Below are 26,471 nucleotides of genomic sequence, written 5' to 3'. Positions count from 1 at the left end.
TTTTAAAGTTTTTAATCTGAAGTGATGATCATCTGTCAAGTTGAATTTCATGAGTGGTTTTAGGATTTATTTCTAATGGGTTATTTTTCTGAAAACAGGCCACTTAAGAACTGTTCAGACATTTCATTAATGGATGACAACCAGAATGAATGGGGAGAAGAGGAACCATCAGACACCAAACGCTTCAGGGTGAGCAGAGCAACGCATTTCTCACTAACAAGATGAAAGAAAAAACAGAACAAACTGGGATTTTAACTAATGATATTCTTGTTTTTAATTTGTTAATGTTCTCTTTTAGTCTGAAGAGCAGGCGATGCTTGATTTAGATGATCAGCCAGATCACCGGCAGTGGACGCAGCAGCACTTGGATGCAGCCGATCTACGAATCCCATCCATCGCTCCCACACCCCCTCAGGGCGAGATCGAAAACGACTGCATGGATGTCAATGCCCGAGGACCAGGTTAGGCATTGTTGTGTTCGTATTTTGTAATAGTGTCTTTGTTATTGCCTATTGATGACTTTTAAATTACAGTATAATATAAATATTCAATATATTTAATTGTAATAAAATATTATTAATTCAAATTTAAATATATTACATTTAAAATTATATAATTTGAATGTAATTTATATCAAAATATTACCAAAAAATGCAATTTTCATCTAAATTGATATTATACATTTTATTTATTATATTATTTCTTTATACACTAGACGTCAAACATTTTTGAACAGTAAGATTTTTTTAAATGTTTTTTAAAGAGGTCTCTTCTGCTCACCAAGCCTGCATCTATTTGATCCAAAGTACAGCAAAAACAGTAAAATTTCAAAATATTTTTACTATTTAAAATAACTATTTTCTATTTAAATATAGTTTCAAATGTAATTTATTCCTGTGATCAAAGCAAATTTTTTTGCATCATTACTCCAGTCACTTGATCATTTAGAAATCATTCTAATATTCTGATTTGCTGCTCAAAAATCACTTATTATTATTATTCAGGGTGGCCGCGGATCCTTAAAAAGTCTTAAAAAGTCTTAAATTCCGTTGTCCTAAAATAAGGCCTTTAAATGTCTTAATTTGTCTTAAATCTAAATCCAAGGGTCTTAAATTTTTTACACTTTGAAAAGGAAAAGTTTATCGTTTTGAGGAGAATCTCCTGCGCACGTTCTAAATCTGTTCTGTTGCTAGACACGCGCTTGCTTGACAACGCCTCAGTGTTGCCAAATTTAGCGGGTTTCCGCCCAACTACACGCATTTGATTTGCAGATTAACTGTTAAGTTTAACCATCATAGAGTAAAAGTTTATAATTAGCACATGTTTTTACGTTGCCGCACACACCTGACGCGAGCACGCGCAGAGAGAGAGAGAGAGAGGAGAGAGAGGCGCGCGGCGCGATTCACACAGATTGATTCCTCTTTAACTGCTATTTGAACGGAAACGTACATACCAAGTCATGTCTTAATACCCGTTTTGGTATTCTGTTTAACAGTCGTTTATGTCTTCAGTGAACCGAAACAGCTGAGAAAGAGATGCGTGCATTTGGCCTTAAAGAGACAGCGTCCTATAAATACCTGCAGTGAGAAACACTAGTTATTTTACAATTAATTATTAAATTTCCCCTCCTGAATACTAGTGTTATTGATTTTATTACTAACTTTATGTTGTATTCATTTACACTTGTCATTTGTGTAATTGTTCTTGTTTTGTTACTGAACTTTAGTTCAGATAGTAGTTTTTGCTGTGGATGAGAAGTAGCCTACCTAAAGTAAGCATTCAGTAATTAGGAAAAAACAAACTTTTTTTTTTTCTGATCCGAAAAATGATCCGATCCATGACTCAAAATCCGTGTTTGTTACACTGTTACATTGGCTTCAAAGTGTGTGAGAGCCTTGACTTTGTCATGGAATAGAAAATAATTTCTTCTTCTGGAATAGTGTTTTCTGTTGAATATTCCCAAGAATAATCAGTTAAATAAAATAATAATTTAAAATATCTTCATAGTTTTGTGCTAGACTTTTGCGGGACTTTCAATTTGGTCTTAAATTTTGTTTGAAAATGGTATTAAAAAGTCTTAAAATGTCTTAAATTTAACTTGGTCAAACCTGTAGACACCCTGTTATTATTATGATGCTGAATCTTTTGATTTTAAATTTTTTTTGTAACATTATAAATGTCTTTATCATCACTTTTAATCAATTTAAAGCATCCTTGATAAATAAAAAGTATTAATTTCTACAATCCCCCCCCATATAATTCTATTCATAAAAGAATCCTGAAAAAAAATGTACTCAACTGTTTTAAATATTGATAATAATAATAAAAAATGTTTCTTGAACAGCAAATCAGAATATTAGAATTTGATTTTTGTAGGATCAAGCAACACTGAAGATTGGAGTAATGATGCTGAAAATTTAGCTTTGATCACAGGAATAAATTACATTTTAAAATATAATAAAATAGAAAGCAGTTATTTTAAATAGTAATAATATTTCACAATATTAGTGCTTTTGTTCTATTTTAGATCAAATAGATGCAGGCTTGGTGAGCAGAAGAGACTTCTTTAAAAAACATTAAAAATCTTACTGTATAAAAACTTTTGACTGGTAGTGTATATATATCTTATTTCAAAATGTGGCCTCGTTGACCGGTGATAAATAGTAGATTTTGTCTGATTTTATTTTTGCTGTATCTCCACAAGGGAATCATTTTACTTGTGTAATTAACACAGACACAAGAAAATATTTATTCAGTTTTTTTTTCCCATGAGAACTCAGCCAGCGTAAAAGGCATTCTTTGCTTATGAATTACACCTGTTCTCCGGTTTGTGTGCGCGCTGTCGAGTGCTGGGATGAGGAACTGAATTGAGCTAAGTAGGAGTTAATGCTCAGGCCCCTATGGGGAAAAGAATCCACTTCAAAGGCTCTGACTGAAAGCTGTAAACCCTGGGGACTCAGCACATTTTTACCAGTCTTACCGATTCATCCTGTGATATCATTCTGCTTACATGTGTTTTGCTAATTAAAAGTCTTTATGATATGCTCATCCGCTCCTTCTATAAGCACCGATATGACAACACTTTACGATGGTCAAAGGCAACATTCTTTTGCTATCTCTTTGCAAGCCGTTTTTCCTTTTTTCCTCTTTGTGTGAATTGATGTTTTTAAATCGACCAAATCAGCCCTGATCTGGGAATAGCTATTCTTTTGAAGCCGCGAAGCCCCCGTCGAAGTCAGCAAAGAAAGCAGCTTCTCAGAGGTGATAATACTCTGTTTTACCAGCGGTTGAAATTTCAAAGCGTGGCCCGCGTCCCTGAGATTTACCAAACCTCCACGCTTGATTACAATCCCTTATAGAAGCGATCTGGGGCGAGTCAGAAAGGCAGCGCGTCAAATCCAACTTCGATTTGTTTGTTTCTTTGGCATTACTTCGGTCCGTCATTGCTTTAGGTTGCCCTCAGACTAGTTCTACTTGAAGGAAACATTTTGCTCTTTCATTTGTCTCAGGTTTTCTCTTCAAATGATGTAGGAGAAATAATAATAGAAACCTGATATTTGTGAAAAGATTCTCCTTAATATAAAGCTTCTGCTATATAAATGAAAACATAGCATAACCTTCACTCTCTTTTTCCTTTCTAGATGGCTTTACTCCTCTCATGATTGCATCCTGCAGTGGAGGTGGACTAGAAACAGGGAACAGCGAGGAAGAGGAGGATGCTTCAGCCAACGTCATCAATGACTTCATCTACCAAGGTGCCAACCTTCACAACCAGACAGACCGTACGGGTGAGACGGCCCTACACCTGGCTGCCCGATATGCCCGCTCAGATGCTGCGAAAAGGCTACTGGAGGCTAGTGCAGATGCCAACATCCAGGACAATATGGGACGGACTCCATTACATGCTGCTGTGGCTGCAGATGCACAAGGGGTGTTCCAGGTATGTGAGCCACAATTGCATATGTAGGAGGTTTAATAATGAGTATTTCCATTGATTAATGCATCATTATCTCATCATGTTAACTTTTGTCTTTATGTAGATTTTGATACGGAACCGTGCCACAGATCTGGATGCCCGCATGCATGATGGCACCACTCCTCTAATACTGGCAGCAAGACTTGCGGTCGAGGGCATGGTGGAGGAACTCATCAACTGCCATGCTGATGTCAATGCCATTGATGATTCTGGTGCGTTTACTACACTGCCACACTTATTGATTCACTCGTATGTAGCATAAACTAACAGTCAAACATTTGAAAATGCTTTTTATTTATGTTTTTCATTAACTGACAAGTTTTTCTAAATGATATGATCTAAAAAATAATTTTGTAGACAGAAATCGCAGCCACTCATTTTTAATCTTACTGACTTCAAACTTTTGAAGGCTAGTATAAGTTTTATTCATGTTTTTTTGCATCATGACATTAGTACATAATATACATAATTTGTTTGGTGGAAAATAATAATAATTAGAATGAGTAGGTGTGTCTAAACCTTTCACTGGTTATGTGTTATGGTAATATTTGACTGTTAATACACTACCAGTCATAAGTTTTTGAACAGTAAGATTTTTAATGTTTTTAAAGAATTCTCTTCTGCTCAGCAAACATGTGTTGCCTCAATCTTAAATCCAGCAAAGCAGTAATATTGTGAAGTGGTTTTAACTATTTAATAAAAAAAGATTTCTATTTGAATATTTAAAAATATATATTTCTACATTTTCAGCATCAGTCTTCAGTGTCACACGATCCTTAAGAAATGATCCTAAAATACTGATTTGCTGTAAAAAATAATAAAACATTTATTAGTATTATCAATATTTAAAACGGTTGAGTAGATTTTTTTTATGAATACAAAAATAATAGAAATTAATACTTTTATTTAGCAAGGATTCTTTAAATTGGTCAAAAGCGATGATACAAACATAATGTCACAAAAGATTTCCATTTCAGATAAATGCTGTTCTTCTGAGCTTTCTATTCATTAAAGAAACCTGAAAAAAATCTACTCAGCTGTTTTCAACATAATAATAATAATAATAAAAATAGGATCATGTGACTGGAGTAAATTAGAGTAAATAAGATTAATAAATTGTTTTCTATTTGAATATCTTTAAAAAGTAGTTATTTTAAATAGTAAAAATATTTCAAAATATTACTGTTTTTGCTGTACTTTGAATCAAATAAATACAGGCTAGGTGAGCAGAAGAGACTTCTTTAAAAAACATTAAAAACCTAACTGTTCAAAAACTTTTGATTGGTAGTGTATATACTAAAGCAAGATCAATTTTCAATTTACAACAATTTTAATGCTATTAGATAAATGACCATCTAACGCTATTGTTGTTTTCTCAGTGAATGTAATTAAACCCATGCTGAACTGGTTTCTGTTTGTGCTACAGGTAAATCTGCACTTCACTGGGCAGCAGCTGTGAACAATGTAGATGCAGCGATGGTATTACTTAAAAACGGAGCAAATAAAGATATGCAGAACAATAAGGTAAGCAGCACTTAATTCGTTTTTTACAAATAATTCCACGATATTTTAAATGCTGTTGCCTTACCGCCTATTTTCCCTTGTTCAGGAGGAGACTCCTCTATTCTTGGCGGCAAGAGAAGGAAGCTTCGAGACTGCGAAAGTTCTTCTCGAGCATTTCGCTAATCGGGAGATCACAGACCACATGGATCGGCTCCCACGGGATATCGCTCAAGACAGAATGCATCACGACATCGTCCGGCTCATCGACGAATACAACCTGGTCCGCAGCCCTCCCATGCACAGCGCTCCCCTCTGCACCACCCTCTCACCACCTCTCTGCTCGCCCAACGCCTTCATGGGTAGCATGAAACCCTCCGTACAAAGTAAAAAACCCCGCAAGCCAAGTGCAAAAGGCATCGGTTGCAAGGACGGCAAAGATATGAAGATCAAGAAGAAAAAGGCACAAGATGGAAAGGGAAACCTTCTAGACAGCTCAGCCGTGCTCTCGCCGGTCGATTCCTTGGAGTCGCCCCACGGGTATATATCTGACGTCGCATCCCCACCCCTGATGACATCACCCTTCCAGCAATCAACCTCCATGTCGCTTAATCACTTACAGGGGATCTCAGATGCCCACATGGGTGTCAGCCATCTGGGAATGGGCAACAAGCAAGACCTGGCCCATATACAGTTCGATCCGTTACCCCCACGTCTCACCCATCTTCCAGTGGCTGGATCGAATGGCTCAAACATCATGAACGGCCAATGCGAATGGCTCGGGCGGATGCACAATAGCATGGGTCCGCAAAATCAGTTCGCAGTCATGAGGAACCCCTCAGGTCAGGCCAACCTTCACCAGCCTGGCCTTATGACGTCTCTTCACAACGGCCGTCCCGCAACACTGTCTCAGATGATGAACTATCAACACCTCACCGCGCAGCCGCATCTCATGCAGCAGATGCAGCAAAACATGCAACAGAGACCCCAGCAGACGAGTGTTCAGCTGCAGCACCAGGGCTCCAATACACCCAGCGGCGTGAGCCAGAACTTACTCGGCGGGGAATTGGGTGGACCGGAGCTCCAGCAGAGCGCTGGAAACAGCATGCCTATGCACACCATCATCCCACAGGAAACCCAGCTGCTGAACCCGTCCTCTCTGGGCCCCAACATGGCAGGAACACAGTTCCTCACGCCACCTTCCCAGCACAGTTACTCAACCCCAATGGACGCCAACACCCCCAGCCACCAACTTCAAGTGCCTGACCACCCTTTTCTCACGCCATCTCCGGGTTCACCGGATCAGTGGTCTAGCTCATCACCCCATTCCAATATGTCTGACTGGTCAGAGGGCATTTCCAGCCCTCCCACTAGCATGCAGTCGCAAATCGGACACATACCGGAGCAGTTCAAGTAAAAAAAAATGAAGGCGCCATAAGATTGCTTACTGAAGGTTTTTTATATGCCTCTAGTACTAACCATATTTTTTTAATTTATTGATATTTTGTTATTTATATTTTTCCGCGCCATTTATTTTGAAATTTGGCCAAAAGAAATTATCTTAAAAATAATGAAGAAGGTCAATTTTTATAATGTAATGCTCTTGGCCGCAATACACTGTACTCAAATGTACACACTGGGTATTTATTGGTCTTAAAATATGCCTGTTTTTTTATTTCAGCTGATCGGCCTTCATTTTCGTTTGATTAATTATACCTAATATTGTATACATTTGTAAAAATGCAAAGTTCTTGTACGGGCATTTTAGCGAGCATGTTTTTTACAACAAACTTCAGTGTTAAGTAGATTTATGTTGTTTGAAACAAGCTGCTTTTCCGTTACTAGCAGATGAATGATTGAATTTGTTTCATGTTATTTCTGATATTTGTTACGGTTAGGTATGGAAACCCATTTCTGCCACTGAATAGAAGATAATTGCAACTATTTATCTCACAATTCTGACTTTTTTCTAACGTTTTTTCTCAGAATTGTGAGATATAAACTTGCAATTGTTAGTTATAAAGTCTAATTATAAGGGGGAAAAAGATGTTTTCAGAATTCTCAGTTTATAACTTGCAATTCTGACTTTATAACATGAAATTGTAAGTTGTTAGTACAGAATTGTGATACAAACTCTGAGTGAGTTTATATCTTGCAATTCTGAATTTATTTCTCAAAATTGCGAGTTTATGTCTCATAATTCTGAGAAAAAAAGTCAGAATTGTGAGATACAAATTTGCAATTGCAAAAAAAAAATTCGCAATTCTGACTTTATTTCTCGCATTTGCCAGTTTATATTGCGCAATTCTGAGAAAAAAAAGTCAGAATTGTGAGTTATCTTGCAGTTCTGACTTTATAACTCGCAATTGCGAGATGTAAACTTTCAATTGTGAGAAAAAAAGAATTGTGAGATAAACAGGCGCATAACCTTTTTTATATTTTTTTATTCAGTGGCGAAAACGGTCTTCCATAGTTAAGTTCTCATCCTTTTTTTTATATTTTGTGCTGCAAGGTTTATACTACAAATAAGTAGTGGTATTATAATTGAACATTTGTATAGTTCAAAGTGATTTGCTCTTTCGTTCTCTTTCTTTTTCCTCTTTCTCTTTCTTGTATATTAAATTCCTGCATAAGCAGATTTCTTAACGTCCGCTGTAAGTGTGGATGCAAAAGTGAGGATCTGAGCTACTTACAGGAAATACTTGATATTGACTTGTATGAAACAGGTGGCGATATCAGGTGCTCTGTATCTTTTTCCTCCAATTTTGTAGAACTGGCCAGGTGGCCAAAAGTGTCTGGGGTTTTATGGAGGCGTTTCAAATTGAACTTCTCTTTACTGTACTTCAGTTTTGTATCTTCGTTTGAGCCTATGGCTAATGTAAATAGATATATTGTATGCGTTTGTCATGTAAACAGGATTTTGTTTCAGAAATCTTAAGTGTGCCATGGAAATTTTAAATATTTTAATACTGTGTAGTTATGTTTTCTATCACGCAGAACGTGTATTTTTTTTTTTCTCAGTATCACTGGGGTAGAGACAAATATAAGAAATGTATACACACAAATGATTAGAGGATATGACATACAGAATAACATAATTAGATGATTTATGACTCACTATTTATTGACCACCAATAGTTTTCCACAAAATCACATCAATAAGTTTAAAGGTCCCCATAAAGGGATGTGGTGGTGTCATATACCCTCTTTAAGCCATCAGTACTTCCGAGTTCATCAGATTTGAACAGCACTGAGTATAAAGTATCTGTAAATGTTACCTATCTGCAAATGTGTAGTTTACATGCAGAGTATTTTCTGTCAGTTCTACTGTCTGTACAAGTTTCTTTGATTAATAAAAGACACCAATGTGTATTAAAATTTCAGTCTTTATGGCCTCTCTTATTTCCTAAGTATATTTCTTACACACTTTAGTTTGTGTATTATCAAAGCAACTAAGACGGATAGGAATATTGACGATGCTAACATTATAATGGTTTGCTTTTGCCGCTTCATGCTATACCAAGCTGGGTTTAAATATCAAAGAAAACGGTTTACTTTTTCCTTACATTATAATGAAATTGTTTACGGCATGAGCTAAATTTACAAGAGCATATCAAAGGCTGCTAATCGTTTTATTGCATTAGCCTGTAGCGCCATCTGCTGAAGTATATGTGACTATCAACAGCGCCCTCTGGTGCTGAGAGGACAAACGCACATAAAGTACAAACACAGCCTTCAAATGTCCACTTTAGGTACCAATTTTTTTCTGAATTATGTAGTGATGAAATGAGATACCCAAACTTCCATCTGTAAAAACTTTTGACTCTAATATGTAAAAATAATAAACAAGAATTTAGATTTTTATACTAGAAATGTATGCAAATTAGTGCATATTTCATTAAATAATGCCTCATTTGCATATTTAAACCTAACATTTGGGAAAACTTGTAGTAAAAACAATGTTTGCAATTATCAAAGTAATCAATCAACTGGGTAGGTGAGATGATAACTATTAGTTATTTTTTTTACCCTATTCACCTGCAGTGTCTCGCCTTAAATATTTGGGGTTGTTACGATTTTTTAGTGTTTTTGAAAGACGTCTCTTATGCTCACCAAGGTTGCTTTTATTCAAAAATACATTTAAAAGTGTTATGAAAATTATTACAATTTCAAATAAGCCATCCCCAGCTTCTTCTGTTCTATTATAATATATGAAACTATAATTTACTCCTATGATTTTCAGCAGGCATTACTTCAGTTATCAGTATCACTTTAATATGCTGAAAGTGGTGCTCAAGAAACAATTCTCCTCACATAACCAGAGGCATGAACTTCAAGCATGCTAATTTATTATAAAACACATGTATCTGTATAAACATTAAATCAAACATCAGCAGAGTAACAAAAGGCATAAATTCCCTCTGAGTCACTGGAATCTGTGTATCATTAGAGTCTGCTCACTAACATGGTAAAGTAAACTACAGAATGGTAATCCTATTTGAACTGATTTACCATTTTGTGAACTCCCTGTCAAATCTCAGCCCTCAGAGAGATGAATGCATATATTTTCTAATTAATCCAAAGATTTAGACTGGATCAGTTAAATCAGACCAGCATAAAGTAACATAATCAACAAGGACCACACCTCTGCATTTGCTGCATGTTTTTATAGTACATAGGGTAAAAACTTTGCCCAAAGAATAATGTCTTCAGATTAATGAATACTATAAGTCAAAGGCAGTGTTTTGTATGACTCAGAGCAGGGCAGTGCAGGGAGGTGAATGATTGTGCAAAAAAAGTCTTTTTTTAGATGAATAAGGGTTGAGGAAAGGTCATTCAAAAAATCATACAAAATGCATGTTATTTTTTTTATTTAGTACTGACCTAAATCAGATATTTCACATAAAAAAACAATTACAGTTGAATTTATAAAAATGACCCTGCTCAAAAGTTTACATACACTTGTTTCCTAATACTGTGTTGTTACCTGAATGATTCACAGATATGTTTTTTTTTTCTTAGGTGATAGTTGTTCATGAGTCCTTTGTTTGTCCTGAACAGTTAAACTGCCCGCTGTTCTTCATTAAAATCCTTCACGTCCCACAAATTCTTTGGTTTTTAAGCATTTTGTGTATTTGAACCCTTTCCAACAATGACTGCATGATTTTGAGATCCATCTTTTCACACTGAGGACAACAGAGGGACTTATATTCAACTATTACAGAAGGTTTAAACATTCACTGATGCTTCAGAAGGAAACACAATGCATTCAGAGCTTTAAATTTAGAAAACTTTTTTTTTTAAATTTGAAGGTAAATGTAACTTTTTTTGTCTTCTGGGAAACATGTAAGTATCTTCTGTAGCTTCTGAAGGGCAGTACTAAATGAACAAAATATGATATTTAGGAAAAATTAGAAAAAAGTACACATCCTCATTCTGTTCAAAAGTTTACACCCCTGGCTCTCATAATTTTTCCTTATAGATCATCAGTGAGCGTTTGAACCTTCTGTAATAGTTACACATGAGTCCCTCAGTTGTCCTCAGTGTGAAAAGATGGATCTCAAAATCATATAATCATTGTTGGAAATGCTCAAAAAAAATAAATAAATAAATAAATAAATGTGGGACCTGAAGTATTTTTCTGAAGAACTGCACGCAACTATAACTAAACAGCCAAAAAAATTGCATTGCAGTGTTAGCATCATATTAAATTGACAGAAGTGAAAAAAGTATATTAAAATGCAAGTAAAGTACTTTACTGTTTTTAAATAACATTTTAAAAAGTCAAAATATACAGTATACTACCAGTCAAAAGTTTTTGAACGGTAACATTTTTAATGTTTTTTAAATCTGTCTCTTCTGCTTACCAAGCCTGCATTGATCTAAAATTCAGCAAAAACCGTACAATATTGAAATATTTTTACTATTTAAAATAACTGTTTTGAAATATTATATGTATTTGAAAATATTTGAAAATATAATGTATTCCTGTGATTTCAAAGCTGCTTTACTCCAGTCACATGATCCTTCGGAAATCATTCTAATATTCTGATTTGCTGCTCAAAAAAATGATTATTATTATTATGATGAAAACAGCTGAGTAGAATTGTTATTAGGTTTCTATAATGAATAGAACGTTCAAAAGAACAGCATTTATCTGAAATCGAAATCTTTTGCAACATTATAAATGTCTTTAAGCAACCTTGCTAAATAATAATAATTGACTCCAAGCTTTTGAATGGTATAGTGTATAATGTTACAAAAAAGATTAGATAAATGCTGATTTTTAGATCTTTCTATACACCAAAGCATCCTGAAAAAATTTAATTAAATATTGATAATAAAAAAAAAAAATGTTTCTTCAACAGCAAATCAGAATATTAGAATGATTTCTGAAGGATCATGTGACACTGAAGATTGGAGTAATGATGCTGAAAATTTAGCATTGATCACAGAAATAAATTACTTTTTAAAATATATTAAAATAGAAAAAAAAAATATCACATTTTCTATTACTTTAGATTAAATAAATGCAGGCTTGGTGAGCAAAAGAGACTTCTTTAAAAAAAACATTTAAAATAAATTAAAAATCTTACTGTTCAAAAACGTTTGACTGGTAGTGTGGGTGAAATTAGTTCCATCGTCATTCAGAGTAACAGATTTATGTAAAAATGAAACAACATACTTATTCTGACCTGTACTTATTGAAATATACAAAGAAAAAGTGATCATACTATTTTTTATTATACTTTAAATGATTCAAGATTGCTGAACCTAGTGGTTTGAAGGCAATGATCTGTAAAGAATTAAAATGACAATTATTTCAATTAAGTCTTTTAATGTCATCTAATGATTCTTGCTCTAAATACGCCTGACAAGATTTTCTGGAATATAAACTATTGTTTTACTGAATGACATTTAGTGGGTGTCTTCTGTAAATCATAGTAAAAATGTATGATACTCATTTTTTTTTTTTTACTCTAATTATATAAATACATAAATAACTAAATAAATGAATGCAACAGGACACATTCAAATACAAATATTTTGTTCTTTTGCTAAAAGATGGCAAATAAATAACTAAATAGAGAGAGAACCAAATTGCATTCTTTAAATTTTCCCAATGGACAAAATGGAGTGTTGATATTCTTCAGTGAGCATAAAGAAATAAATGAATGAATAAATAAACTGGATATCACACTTGTGTCTTCCTGTTACAGTACCTAGTTTGTATATTTTGTATTGCTTCATAAATTAACCAGGCATCTGCAAATAATACATTTTATAACTGGCTATCACAACTCACAGATTTACAGACAGGCAATAAACCTGTAAACAACACACTGTATTATCACTGGATTGACTTGACCCATATGTTTAGAATGCCCATAAACTTGACCAAAAATGATCCTGTTTTAAACTGTATTCAGGGTGTTTGTTTGTTGCTGTTATTTTGAAGTGTGGTGGTAGTGAAGGCTGTAACACACTCACAAGGGTTTGTCATTCATCCACCGACACTCGTATCTGCTCCGACTAAACGTGGCCTCATGATTCCCGCCGGAGCCTTTTACCCTTTTCTCTCATTTCTCACCCACAGATTTGCCAGAGTGGATTGTTGATAGTTCATTATCTGGAAGGTACGTGGTGGTAAATGTGGCTGTTTTTATTAATTGCTGACAAAGGGGCTGTTGTTTAGCTGCAGGTTGCTAGTCCTTATCTCATTAAGCAGCATTAGCTGTTAGCTGCTGGTAACTGTATTTCAATCAAAACATGCAAACCAGCTTACGGTTAGGACAACAGCTATCAGAAATGGTTAGATCTGCCTCTCCATGTGAGTTTTTGAACATTTAATAAATTATTATGGTGCTTATCAGTTACCTGGGCGAGGGCTAGCTAGTTACTTTGCATATAAACTAATCACAGACTAGCTTATCTTGTCAGGATCCAGGTGGTCAGGTTTGTTTTGTTCAGTACGTTAGCTGTTTGTAACAAATGTACATGTCGCTTTTGTCTGTGGGATTTTATTATTACTAAAAATTTTAGTGGGTGGTGTTTGAATAAAAGCAGCTCATGTGCTAGCTAGCTTGCACGCTAAAGAACTGAGTTATTGCTCCAAAGCTCCTGACACACCAATGCTTGACATGTAGCTTATGAAACGCCGCATGCCCTCAAAAGAGAGCCGTTAAGGTTGTTTGAAAGAGCTTTTTGCTTGTGTGCTTGCAGACGGTGGTTGCAGGATGGACGCGGAGCTGGGTGCTGACAGCGCCCGCAGAAAGATGGAGGCGGCGGGCGAGGCGCTGGAGATCGTGCCGCTGGAAATCTATGATTCAGCCCGAGCCAAAATAGCGGCTAATCTGCGATGGCTGTTTGCCAAAGCCTTCGGTATCGGTGAGTTGGTTTGATTGTGTTTATGAATGAAAACAATGCAGAAGGGGAATACTTTATTTATTAACTGACTCTGTGTGATATGTAATCAAAGACAGATGGCTAGACAGACAGAAGATGTGTGCTGCTCCCCTGTGGTATTACCACCTGATACCATCCCTGTACTATGGTACTGAGCAATGGTTATGGGAATGATTACCATGTTCATAGTTAGACCTTGTCATGTTACATGTCCAAAAATGGTATTTCCATACAACTTGAACATGTACTATGGTCTTCACATAGTCCCTAAAAGTATACTATGGTACTTATGTACCATATGATATTAGATATTTTATTATACCATGGTATTTCCATTCTTCCTCACTTTAGAAAACATTGGACTGCACTGGTATCAGATGCTAATACTGAAAAAGCCATTTACCAGGGTGTTTACATAGTACTCCAAAGTATTCCTAAGAATACCGTGATGCATATCTCAACAAATATAAGAGTAGCATGGAACTTTTTTTTTAACTGGAAACAAGGTTGTTTGTTATGATACCAATATATTTATATATCACTGAAGTTTCAGAATTTTTGATACCACAGCAAAATATATAAATTGTTATTATTGAATACAAGTAAGCAGACAGTAATACAAAAATAAGAAAATTAAAGAAAATAAAAGCAATGGGAAAATTGATTCTAATTCTAAACAAAACAGTTTTCAAAGGATTAGTTCATTGGCAGAATAAAAAGTTCCTGATAGTTTACTCACCCCTATGTCATCCAAGATGTTCATGTCTTTCTTTCTTCAGTTGAAAAGAAATGGAAGCTTTTTAAGCAAAACCTTCCACGTTTTTTCTCCATATAGTGGACCTAAACAGTTGCCACATGTGACGTAGGTAGAAGTACCGACCCAGTGTTTACAAAGCGAGCGTGCAAAAAAAGTCAAACCCAAAGGTAAAACAACGATGCCAGATGAACCAATGTACACAGACAAAGAACTAACCCTGTGTGACTTTTCCTACATACTTGCGTGCAAATAAGCTAGTGCAAACAAGCATTTCTGGTTAAAAAGTATATACAACTTTATTTATTTATTTTAGTTCATTTTGCTAGATAAAACCCTTTTTCCTCGACTGGGATCGTGTAGAGCCCTTAGAAGCTGCATTGAAACTGCATTTTGGGCCTTCATTTGGCCACCATTGAAGTCCACTATATAGAGAAAAATCCTGGAATGTTTTACTCAAAAACCTTAATTTCTTTTTGACTGAAGAAAGCTTGGATAACATGAGAATGAGTAAATGATCAGGTAATATTTATTTTGGAATTGAACTAATTGTTTAAGTGGGTCTGTCTAACAGTGTTCAAGAAATACTACATGAATTGAAAATAGTAATCAATTGACGTGACACTCCAAGCTACTAAAAATATTCAAACACTATGGTGTTAAAATGACACAGAAATGGTAATTCCAGGGTACATGATAAAAAAAAATAGTTTATATATAGTTTTACTCTTTGTTATTGTCGTTTTAAGCAGTGCACAAAACAAGTACCAACTAGGATTTATGGAAATACCACTCAACAACTTGACAGGTCCAGAAATATTACAAATGCATCAAGTACTATATACTGCCTACAGTTGTTTTGTCTGAGAAGGCCTGATCACCCCTATTCTTCATTGCTTTTTCCAGCTGAATAATGTAAATATTTCCGAAGTAGCATTCTGTGGGATTTATGGGGGAGTTTGTGTAGTTGTTTTGGGTGGGAGGGGCAGCAGTCTGAGTCCACTGTTGTGGTATTTGACAGGCAGGATCACAGGTGTTTGTCCCATCTGCAGTGTTTGCACTATTGAAATGTTGTGGATGAACAGGAAGGGTTTTCCTAATACCCTGACCCCCTGTCAGCAGATATAGTGTGTTTTGTTGTATCCAGGGCACCAAAAGTCTGTTTTGTTAGTTCTGTCCAAAGAAGGAAATTATGTATGTATGTGTTAAACAAAAAGCAAGCTTTTATATATCTATTAAGTTAATAATTTCCCCCAAAATTGAGAATTGTCTTGATTTAGTCAGCCTAATAAGATCAGCATAAAAGTACATTAATTTGTGCATTATATTGCAAAACTTCTGAAGCCATATGATTTCTTTCAGTACATTCAATCATGGCACATAAAAACATCAAACCTATTTTATGCATAAAATAGGAAGCTTTCCTGTTTCTTTGCAGTGTGCATAATGAACAAATATATATATATATATATATATATATATATATATATATATATATATATATATAATAGCAGTGTTTAGGATGCATTTGACTTGTGAGTATGCACAGTTTATAAACTCCTTAATAATGAGGCCTAATCATTCATTCTGTACTCGGTCTGAGTTAATAGTTTGAATACCTGCATGTGGAAAAAGCAATGACCAGCAGACATATTTGCTCCAGCTATATTTTTAGCCTCTGCTCTAGTATCAGTCACTAATGACTGTTACATATGAGCAGTGCAATGTGTGTGGCCAAATGACATCAAACATTTAATGGGTGTAAAAAAAAAATGTTTTACTCACTCTTAAATGTCATGTATAACTTTAGTTCCTTTTTTGGACTGATTCAGTGTTAAATCATAGTAATAACCCAGAAGAGTTGCACACAAGATCTGCTTGAGCATATGGCTTCTGTTAGATCACCTCATAGGACTGGCATTGTAGTATGAGATCCTATAGGAGGATGTATTCAAGCGTGCACTGATATGTAGCCTGTACCCCCTCTAACAGAAAGACACCCCAGTCTGCCATTATCAGTGACTTTGTTGAGGAATCTTTCTCTCTCTGCTGTTGAATGTTTAATTATCTAAACTGTCTATGCAGGGTGTGTCAGTTTGCCATAATAGTATTGAGTAATTATAATAACATGGATATCAAGTTATTATGTAATTCATTGCGTTTCTTGAAGGATCAGAAATGTGCGTGTTTGTGGGTTGTGATTCAAGTACAGTTTGTTAACCCGCGTTATTGTGGAGCTCTTTGTCCCTTTTTCCCCCCATCCTGGCTCTGCTGTTATTCAGGATACTCCCTTCAGTAAAGCTGCAGTTAAAGCACAGTTGTTTCGGCCCGGTAATTGGCCTGAATGGAGATGAAGGCCATGTGCCACTTTACTGTCAGAAGTGGCCCAGATTTGGAGGGCTTTTTTTGCATTCTGCTAATCACTGCTTTGAATGCCCTTTTGAATGTCCATTTCAGTTTTTTTTTTAAATCTGGGATTTAGGATAAATGCAAATGATTGCAACCAAGTTCGAATGGTTTGCTACTGCTATACATAGTACATGTGATGTATCTCGTAAATTGCACCACTAAACGTGCACGTAATCTTACCAAACTTCTACAGTAGTGTAAATAGGCTATGTACTCACAAAACTCTGCATCGGTAAATTTGTAAGTCCACCATGAGTGTTTCAACTTTTACCCGATCCCTACTACTAGTCTCAAAAATTACAAATGGCGACACGTCGACGTCACTTCCCTGTTTTGGGTGTGCATGTCAACGTAGTAGGTGGACTTTTACGTGCTCTTCCCATACATCACATGTACCATGTACGGCAGTAGCAAGCCATTCGAAAAACTCTGATATTTCCCTCAATGTTTGACTAAGGTAAAAAAAAACTTCTGATGGGGTATTTACATGGGCTTCGGAGTGCATAGCAATGAAGTCAAATCTACTCCGAACCATCCCTTTAAGGCTGTCGTGTCTTCTGCGTCTTACCCGTTGGTGTAGATTAAATAATTTTTCATGTTTGATATAGCTACACTACATGATAACATTCATATAAAAATCTTAAAAATCAATCATTATGGTGTTCCAGCTATAAGTAGATACCCCTGTGTTATAATTACTTTCCTGTGTCAAAATTTTATAATAATCTGATAAATTGCTTACTATTAAGTACCAGTCGTTAAACCCATGCTTGTGGCAGACATACTGGTTTGGAACAAAGCAGACAGCTCCACGTGGTACATCAGAGGGGGCAGGTGTGCGTGCATAAATGCATGATGGATGATTGGACCTAGTGCCTTCACATTTAATGATATGCTTCTCCTGGGGAATACTGGTGCAGAGGGTGTGGATGTATGTGTGATGGGTGTGGACGGAGCAATAGCTGCCCAGACTAGTACACGTCTGGCCTTCCTCCCCTCTGTTTGAGCCTTCTGGTTGCAGCCGAACCCCAGCTGCCACAGCTCATCTGATGATGATGATGTCTGCACAGGAGATCTCGTGAAGAGAGTAGAGCCCTATGTCTTGCTTTTCACACCATCACGCTATTGTCTAGCACATAGTGCATTAGATGGCAACAAAGCAGGGAATCGCTGGCAGATTGCATCTAATGCCTAGCTCAGCAGAGTTGTACCGATCGTAACAGTTGAAAACATCCTCTGTATTTCATCTTTTTAATTTCTTTATATCCTAATTTATTGTTTTCTCCTCCTGTCAGATCACATCCCAGATGACCTGCGAGACCCTTTCTACACAGACCAGTATGACCAGGAGCACATTAAGCCCCCTGTGATCCGGTTACTGCTGTCCTGTGAGCTGTACTGTCGCGTGTGCGCCCTCATTCTCAAAGGAGACCAGGTGGCCTCTCTGCAGTCCCACCAGTCAGTAATACAGGCCTTGTCTCGCAAAGGCATCTATGTCATGGAGGGCGATGACACGCCTGTCACCGACTCAGATCTGACCTGCCAGCCAATCAAAATGGTGCGTCAATGATGCATTCAAAATGTGTTATGTCATTTTGTATCTTTAAGTGTGTTCAGAACACTACTCTATTATTTTTGGATGAAAATAATATGCATTTACACTACAGTTTTTGAACAGTAATATTTTTAATCAGTAAGTCTCTTCTGCTCACCAAGCCTGCATTTATTTGATTCAAAGTACGGCAAAAACAGTAACATTTTGAAATATTTTTACTATTTAAAATAACTGTTTTCTATTTGAATATGTTTTTATTCCTGTGATTTTAAAGCTGAATTTTTAGCATCATTGCTTCAGTCACATGATCCTTCAGAAATCATTGTAATATTCTGATTTGCTGCATTTGTTGTTATTATTATTATTATTGTGTTGAAAAGAGATTTTTTTCAGGTTTCCTTGATGAAATATAAATCTGATTCCTGAACTTTTGAATGGTATAGTGTATAATGTTACAAAAGCTTTTTTTATTTTGGATGAATATCTTTGGATCTTTCTATTAATTACAAATCCTGAGAAAATGTTCTTTACTATTTTAAATATTGATAATAATTAAAAAAAAAGCTTTTTGAAAAGCAAATCAACATATTGGAATGATTTCTGAAAGATCATGTGACACTGAAGACGGGAGTAATGATGCTGAAAATTTAGCTTTGATCACAGGAAAAAAATACATTTTAAAATATGTTCAAATATAAAACAGTTATTGTAAATAATAAAAATATTTCAAAATTTTACTGCTTTTGCTGTACCTTGGTTTAAATAAATGCAGGCTTGGTGAGCAGAAGAGACTTTAAAATACGTTTTTAAAACATTAAAAATATTTTGGCTGGTACACAAATACTACCATTCAAATGTTTGGCATCAGTAAGATTTAAAAGAAAAAAGAAGGAAAACAATACTTATATTCAGCAAGAACACAAAGTGTCTATATTAAACTGTATTTTATTTAATAATCATTTAATTTTTTAAGGTCTGCTAAAATACATTTGCATGATTTAGTTAAATGCATTTTTCTCATGTTGTACATTGCTGCAGCACTTCTTTACACACCGCCTAAAACTCTTCCTGTCACTTTAAAGCCCACCTTTATGAAAATCCCCAGTCTGCTTTGATTAGTCACCTTGTCCAGTCTGTTGTGATTGGGTGACTGCTTGGAGTGTGTGTTGGAAATGTAATACCCCTTACCATAATTGGGTTTCAGCTCCCGAAGGCTTCTTGAACAGCTGTAAACAGTATGATGATATAACTAATAACTATGGCATCGGTATTGGAGGTTGATATGTATGTCTGTGTGTGTGTGTATTTGTTGTTGGGTTTTTTTACCTCAGCAAAAAAAAAAAAAAAAAAATTAAATTAGAAAAGTTATTTAAAATTCTGATATTTCACAAGATTACCTTTGTTAAAATAAATGCAGCCTTGTTGAGTGTAAGAGGTGTTCTACGAAAACATTTAAAAAATCTAACTGCTAGAAAACTTTAGAACTGGGGTGTGTGTGTATAGTGTATATTTAAATTATGTACTGTATAATATAGAGAAATATGCTAGTATTCTGAATTTTAGTCCAATTGCATATTTTTGCTTAACAGTCCCCAACGGCATTTTTACATTTTCTGTTAGTTCTGGTTGCCAGTTGAAGTCACAGCTAAAATGTTTGTTTTTTGGCCAAAAATCCCTGCCCCCATATCTCTGATATTCTGCTGCCAAAATATGGCAGGGGTCCCGTATGGACCACAGTACTCAGCCCCAGGTCAAAAGAGCCCATCCCCAACTCTCTATGATATTCTGCTGCCAAGATATGGCTAGGTTATATTACTGTGTGTTTTCTAGCTGGTTGCTTGGATGGTTTGTAGGTAGTTGCTTGCAGTCCCAGATCAAAAGACATCCTTAGATATAATTCTTTAGTAATAGCAACCCTCTCTTCAATAAGCTTTGTTATTTGAGGTATCATTCGCATGCATAGCCAGGGCTCGAAATTAACTTTTTTACTTGGTAGCACTGGTGCTCCCAACTTCAAAAAGTTAGGAGCACCAAAAAAAATTTAGGAGCACCTAATTTCGTTTTAGTAATGCGCCGATCTTGATTCTTCATGGTCAATTCTTAATGCAGATGTTTTACAAGCTAATGGGCTGATTCTGAAAGCCTTTTTTATATACATTTATTTTACGCCTTAAGCAAGGGACAATGAATGAAAATATGAGTACATGAACAAGGTTTGTTTTCTCTATAATAGTTACAGCCATTTAAAGAGGTTAAAGATAAAGAGTTAAAGCCATTTAGAGGCAACCACTGCATTTTTAAACAATCTACAGTATAAACAACAAAAAATAAACGACACTTCTTTCTTAGTCGTGTAGACAATAAATGCAGGCATGATCAAAGTAGGCTACTCTTTCAATATTCAAAGTGCAAATGACCGAATTTTTCTGATACAGAGCTGTAGACACAATACAGCTTATTATAGCCCACATACTAATAACAGCCTAGATATGTTATGTAGCCTAATTTGCGCACATTGGGCAGTCGCTCTTTAAACGTGGGGTATTAAAATTGCTTTTGAATGCGTGTGCGAGTTTTACTTTTGGTTTCGTTTTAACGATACCGCGTGCATTCTACAATACAAGAGATTACTTTAACAAAACCTTTTGAAAGTGGGAGGACACCAACGGGATTTTGAAAAGTGTCCCGAGTGGAAATTACGCCCCTGCGTGAGTGGAACTCTGCCGCCGAGTTATCATCTGATGTGAATTTATGCGGCTATGTACAGTATATTGCGACGGAGGCGGCAGAATTGTATCTGACAGAATGTACGCTGTAGCACGAAATATATCGTCGCAATTTCGAGCCCTGATAGCACAAGCACCAGCATGAGCATTTTATCTGGAGGAAGAAATGATAATAGTGATAGTTGTCTTGGCAAGCACTTATTACAGTCCAAATCCAGACAAAGAAAAAGCAAGTGTGACATGGAAACTGTGGTTTGCAGAGCTCTTCCTGTTGCAGATATCTTCTGCACTGATGGGAGAATGCTGCTATTGTTGGTATATCCAGCATGTGTTTCACTACAATCACCTGTCCAAACAATTAGTGTGATCAGCGCTTGAGCTAAAGTAACACAGTGCAGAGTGGATTTCACTGATTCGCAGCCGTATTCTTTCAGCCAGTGATGTGCTTCCTCCATTGAATGGCAATCACTGATGTTGGTGAATCAGCATTGTACACTCATTCGTGCCTTTATCACTTCAAATGCAAATCTTTGTGGTCAAGCCCACACCCTGTGCAGAGCTTAGTACGGTGTGATCCTCACAAACCTGTTAGACTGAACAGAATGTCTTTGTGAGGTGTGTAGGCACAGCTTAATGACTTTAAAAGGAATAGGTGTCATATGTTTGCTTTGAACCAGTGTAATTGCATCAGTGCTGCATGCATGGTATTACATTTTCGGAAGGGAGTGCAATCACTAATGAAAACAGTGGTTTACAACATTTAAGACGGTGCTTTTTTTAATATACAGTTAACAGTCAACATTTGAAGTTAATCAAAGTTGTCCTAAGACAAGAACAGGTATTGTTATGGTTTTAGGACAACTTTGTTGAAAGATTTTGGTCCGTTTCAAATGTTATCTACTATAGTTAAATTTTCTTTGTGCTGTGTAAATGATACTGTAATATGAAAATGTTTCGCATTCTATTTAGTTGACCCCTGGTGTATGCTACTGTGTTAATTTGGTCATTAAGGAGCATGCTGCTGTTTTAAAGTCTCATGGCATCTTCTTTATTATCTGCTACATCTTCTTTATTATCTGCATGTCGTAACATGAATGTTTAATGCCATTTTGACTGACCACTAAATTTGGTTGACCACTAAATCCTGTTACATAAACTGCACACATAGGCAAATTTGGAATGGACTACTTTCGTATTGCTTACTTCATTGTACACTGCCATTCATAAGTTTGGGTTCAACTTTTATTCTATATGTTTCTGTTGTTTTTGATCAAGTTAAAGACCCATCAAGGAATTCTGAAAAAAATAGGTCCCTATTCCTTTAAAAATATTAAGCAGCAAAAAATGTTTTCAACATCAAAAAATACTTTTCTTGAGAATGATTTCTGAAGGGTTATGTGACACTAAATCATACTTTGCTTTGCTGTCATCAGTTTGTAGTGGTGAATGATGAGGTATCATTGATTACATTCTAGGACCATTTCTTTTCACGCTTTACATGTTACCCTTGGGAGATATCATCAGGAAACATGGTGTTAGCTTTCACTATTACGCTGATGATAGCTCTGTATTTCTTCGTAGCCCAATGAAGCATACCAATTTGCAAAACAAATGGAATGCATAGTTGATTTAAAAAAAACTGGATGACTAGTAATTTCCTACTGCTAAATTCTGAAAAAAGAGGTGTTAATTATCAGACCTAAAATGATAACCTTAAACACCGTTTAGCACTTAATGCTTGCTCTTTTAATTCTTCTTCCTCAGTTAGGAACCTATGTGTGCCATTTGATAGTAATCTTTCCATTTGATAGTAATCTTTCCACTTTTCTAGCATTTGTAAAACCAAATGTTATATCTTAAAAATATATTTTAAACATAACCTATACTCTCAGTGTTAAATGCAGAAATGTTAATTCATACGTTCATGACCTCAAGGTAAGATTACTGTAATGCTTTACTGGGTGGTTGCTCTCCGCGCTAACAAAAAAAAAAACTCTAGCTGGTTCAAAAAAAAAAAACAGAACCAGAAATATGACCGTATTAGCCTGCAAATATTTGTCAAATAATGAGGATTTTTAAAAAAAATCATAGTTGATATTTCTACTTGTTCGTTGGTCATGTTAATAGTATTGAATTGTGATCCAATGATGCTTTGTGTGAGTTAAAAGAGAATAAAAAAAATAGAAAGGATTTGGGGGGGAAATTAGAGATTCTTTGTACATTCCATTGGGAAAGCAGTCGTTTTTCATATAGCTACAGCAGAATTAAAAGGGAAAGGAGGAAATCAGACGACTTTTCGAGCTGGTCCATTTTGACGTCACACTTACACTCTCATTTACATAAATATGCCGTCGGCATGGAAGTTCTTCACTGTGAGTGAAGAAGACACAGAGTTCGCAATTTGTAATATGTGTAGGACAAAAGTAAACCGTAGGGCTCGATTAACGCTTGTATGGAACAAGTAGATTTTTAAAGGGCAAGAATTTTACTTGCATCACCTGACAGCAAGCTTGATTTAAAACATCAATAAAAAAATAACTAGGGAAGCATTGAGACTTGCCAACCAAAAATTTTTGTGGCGAGAATGATTACATTTTTATTTCATTCAGTATAAATGCCAACTGATAGCGTATTGATGTCATGCCATGAGGCAACATTACACAACCAATATATTTTCCCAAATATCAACACGATTGCATTGTGCCACTGATTTTATACAATAGCAGTTCAATAAATAAGTTAAAATTAAGTTGCTTACATTTTAGACACAAAATTGATTGTTTTTAGTGATGAAAATCGTTCCAGTCAAAGCCACAGCAGAATTATTGTGTGTCTCCGCGCAACACAGCAGTGTTTTGTTACTGAATGAATCCATGTTTTTGAACGAATCGAGAGTCAATGATTCAGTAACCCACTCATAAAGACAGTCACTTGCCTCATTCTGAATGAATCAGCCGTTTGAACGAATCAGTTGAATAAATTGCTAAATGAATCACTCATTAAAACAGTAATTTTCTGCCACCTACTGGTGGTTTGGTTACATATTTAAAGGAGTTCACTTCCAGAACAAAAATTTACAGATAATGTGCTCACCCCCTTGTCATCCAAGATGTTCATGTCTTTTTTTTCTTATAGTTTTTTGAGGAAAACATTTCAAGATTTTTCTCTATATAGTGGACTTCTATGGTGCCCTGAGTTTGAACTTCTAAAATGCAGTTCAAATGCGGCTTCAAACGATCCCAAATGCGGTTGTAAACGATCCCAGCCGAGGAAGAAGGGTCTTATCTAGTGATATGATCGGTTAAAGGTCTGAGGTTAAAAAGTATATAAATTGTAATTAAAAAAAAAATAAAAAAAAAACAATCACTTCGCTAGATAAGACCTTTCTTCCTTGACTGGGATTGTTTACTAATGCACTTGGGATCATTTGAAACCGCATTTTTGTTTTCCTCAAAATTTATGACTGAAGAAAGAAAGACACAAACATCTTGGATGACAAGGGGAGTACATTATCTGTAAATTTTTGTTCTGGAAGTGAGCTACTCCTTTAAAAGTATCTACATTTTTCCCCAACATTTATTTTTATGTTTAAAAAATATTTAAAGGAACCGTATGTAGGATTGTGGCCAAATCTGGTACTGCAATCACTTTCAAAATACTGTAGAACGGTGTATCCCCTCCCGCTCCCCCCTGACTCGAGGTTGCCAGCTAAGCTGCAGGAGTAGGCTGCAACAAGGAGCTTCCAATGGCAAGTGACGAGTCCTACACAGTAATTTGTTTTTCTTCTGTTAATTATGTTTATGCTTCACAAGAGATGTTTTGCGAAGTAATTATGTATTGCAAAAATTTACAGATGGCGATTAGCCAAATATTTTGCAAATATGTACTGTAATACCACATTTCAGTCGGAACATAGATTGTTTTCATACCCTGCTAGTGGTGCGATATAAAGCTTTTTATGAACGCATTTAGCACGGCCGACCGTGGAAAATCCACTGTGTACGGAAGCAAAGTTTGCCAAACATAGATGAATCTTACATGTCCAGGAGAAAATGAGCAACGTTGGCGTCTATCTTGAAATTCTTCTCCGTTTTCAGCCGTCTCCATCTTTCAAAAGCATCTCCTATACCAATCCTTGTTTTATTTCGGACTTTGTCACGACGTATTTCGGATTCATAACGAGGTCTTTTAGGTTTCGTAACGTTATACATGTTTTATCCGACACTGTAACGCAGCTGTAACAGAGCTGGCAACCCGTCTCACGAAACTCTACTGACTTCGTGATTGGTGGATAGCTGGAGGGTGGCGCCTCAGACCAAAACACAAAATGACAACAATAACATCAGTTGTGGGCTGCAACTCTCACTTTTAAATGACAATATCCTGGCCGGACCACTGTTGTCAGTGATATAAGTATTTGAAATGAACATGATTTCTTAATGTCTAGTGACATGTCAGGGCCATTTTATGATTAACTGACATAAATTTCTTACATACGGTTCCTTTAAAACATTATTTCTTATAAAAATTATGCATTTGAAAATTTTCATGGTAAATCCATTTGTGGCACCTCATCTTCATCAAAAAGTCTGTGGAAATACATCTAATGCCACTTATTGTAGCAATAAGCTTCTATATTCTTTTGGGCAAAGATTTGACTTGGGTCTTTGTTCAAATTTCAACTGTTTACTGGATGTTTTCGTACAATGAGCAGAAACAAACAAACCCCGGCCAAAAAACTGTCTGTGTTGCTCCGTCCCTCTTTCTCTCTCTCAAAAAAGCGTATTTTCTAAGGGGTGTTTAAAGGCAGTCCAATAATAAACAGAGCAAACCATTACAGAATAAACATGGGGCGTTCAACCGATATAAATCTAAACATATTAATTAATATCTGCTTGAACACTTCTAACTTTAATGTTAAATTTATTCATTTAAATTATGGCTCTTACATCACTTTAGATGCAAAATCGGTATTGGCAGGTCACACACACAAAAATTGTAAATTGAAATCGACCAAGAAAGTTGCAATCAGTGTATCTCTATATTGTTCTCCTGACATCTGAAAATAGAACTTGAAGCAAAATGTACTGTTCATTCAGTCAAACCGACGGATAATGATTATTTGTAGCGCAGCCTTATAATTTC

General features: G+C 35.7%; 2 protein-coding genes across 4 annotated transcripts in view; both read left to right on the top strand.

Annotated features, from left to right (window-relative positions):
* notch1b (notch receptor 1b) overlaps positions 1-8,854 on the top strand; it is a 60,925-nt gene extending 52,071 nt beyond the window's left edge. Inside the window, exons 29-34 of the mRNA XM_073839520.1 lie at positions 99-189; positions 299-461; positions 3,642-3,940; positions 4,041-4,188; positions 5,403-5,500; positions 5,586-8,854. Of these exons, the coding sequence (XP_073695621.1) occupies positions 99-189; positions 299-461; positions 3,642-3,940; positions 4,041-4,188; positions 5,403-5,500; positions 5,586-6,893 (2,107 nt within the window). The 3' untranslated portion in view covers positions 6,894-8,854. The remainder of the gene's footprint in view (positions 1-98; positions 190-298; positions 462-3,641; positions 3,941-4,040; positions 4,189-5,402; positions 5,501-5,585) is intronic.
* A 4,124-nt stretch (positions 8,855-12,978) lies between these two features.
* camsap1b (calmodulin regulated spectrin-associated protein 1b) overlaps positions 12,979-26,471 on the top strand; it is a 34,656-nt gene continuing 21,163 nt past the window's right edge. For all 3 annotated transcript variants that reach the window (XM_073839665.1, XM_073839666.1, XM_073839664.1), the window contains exons 1-3: positions 12,979-13,113; positions 13,700-13,864; positions 18,341-18,603. In XM_073839665.1, the coding sequence (XP_073695766.1) occupies positions 13,714-13,864; positions 18,341-18,603 (414 nt within the window). In that variant the 5' untranslated portion in view covers positions 12,979-13,113; positions 13,700-13,713. The remainder of the gene's footprint in view (positions 13,114-13,699; positions 13,865-18,340; positions 18,604-26,471) is intronic.

The sequence above is a fragment of the Garra rufa genome, chromosome 5 (assembly GCF_049309525.1).
Source record: "Garra rufa chromosome 5, GarRuf1.0, whole genome shotgun sequence".
Classification (NCBI taxonomy): Eukaryota; Metazoa; Chordata; class Actinopteri; order Cypriniformes; family Cyprinidae; genus Garra; species Garra rufa.
The sequence above is the reverse complement of the archived record's forward strand: the minus strand, read 5'-3'. Positions and strand labels throughout refer to the sequence as shown.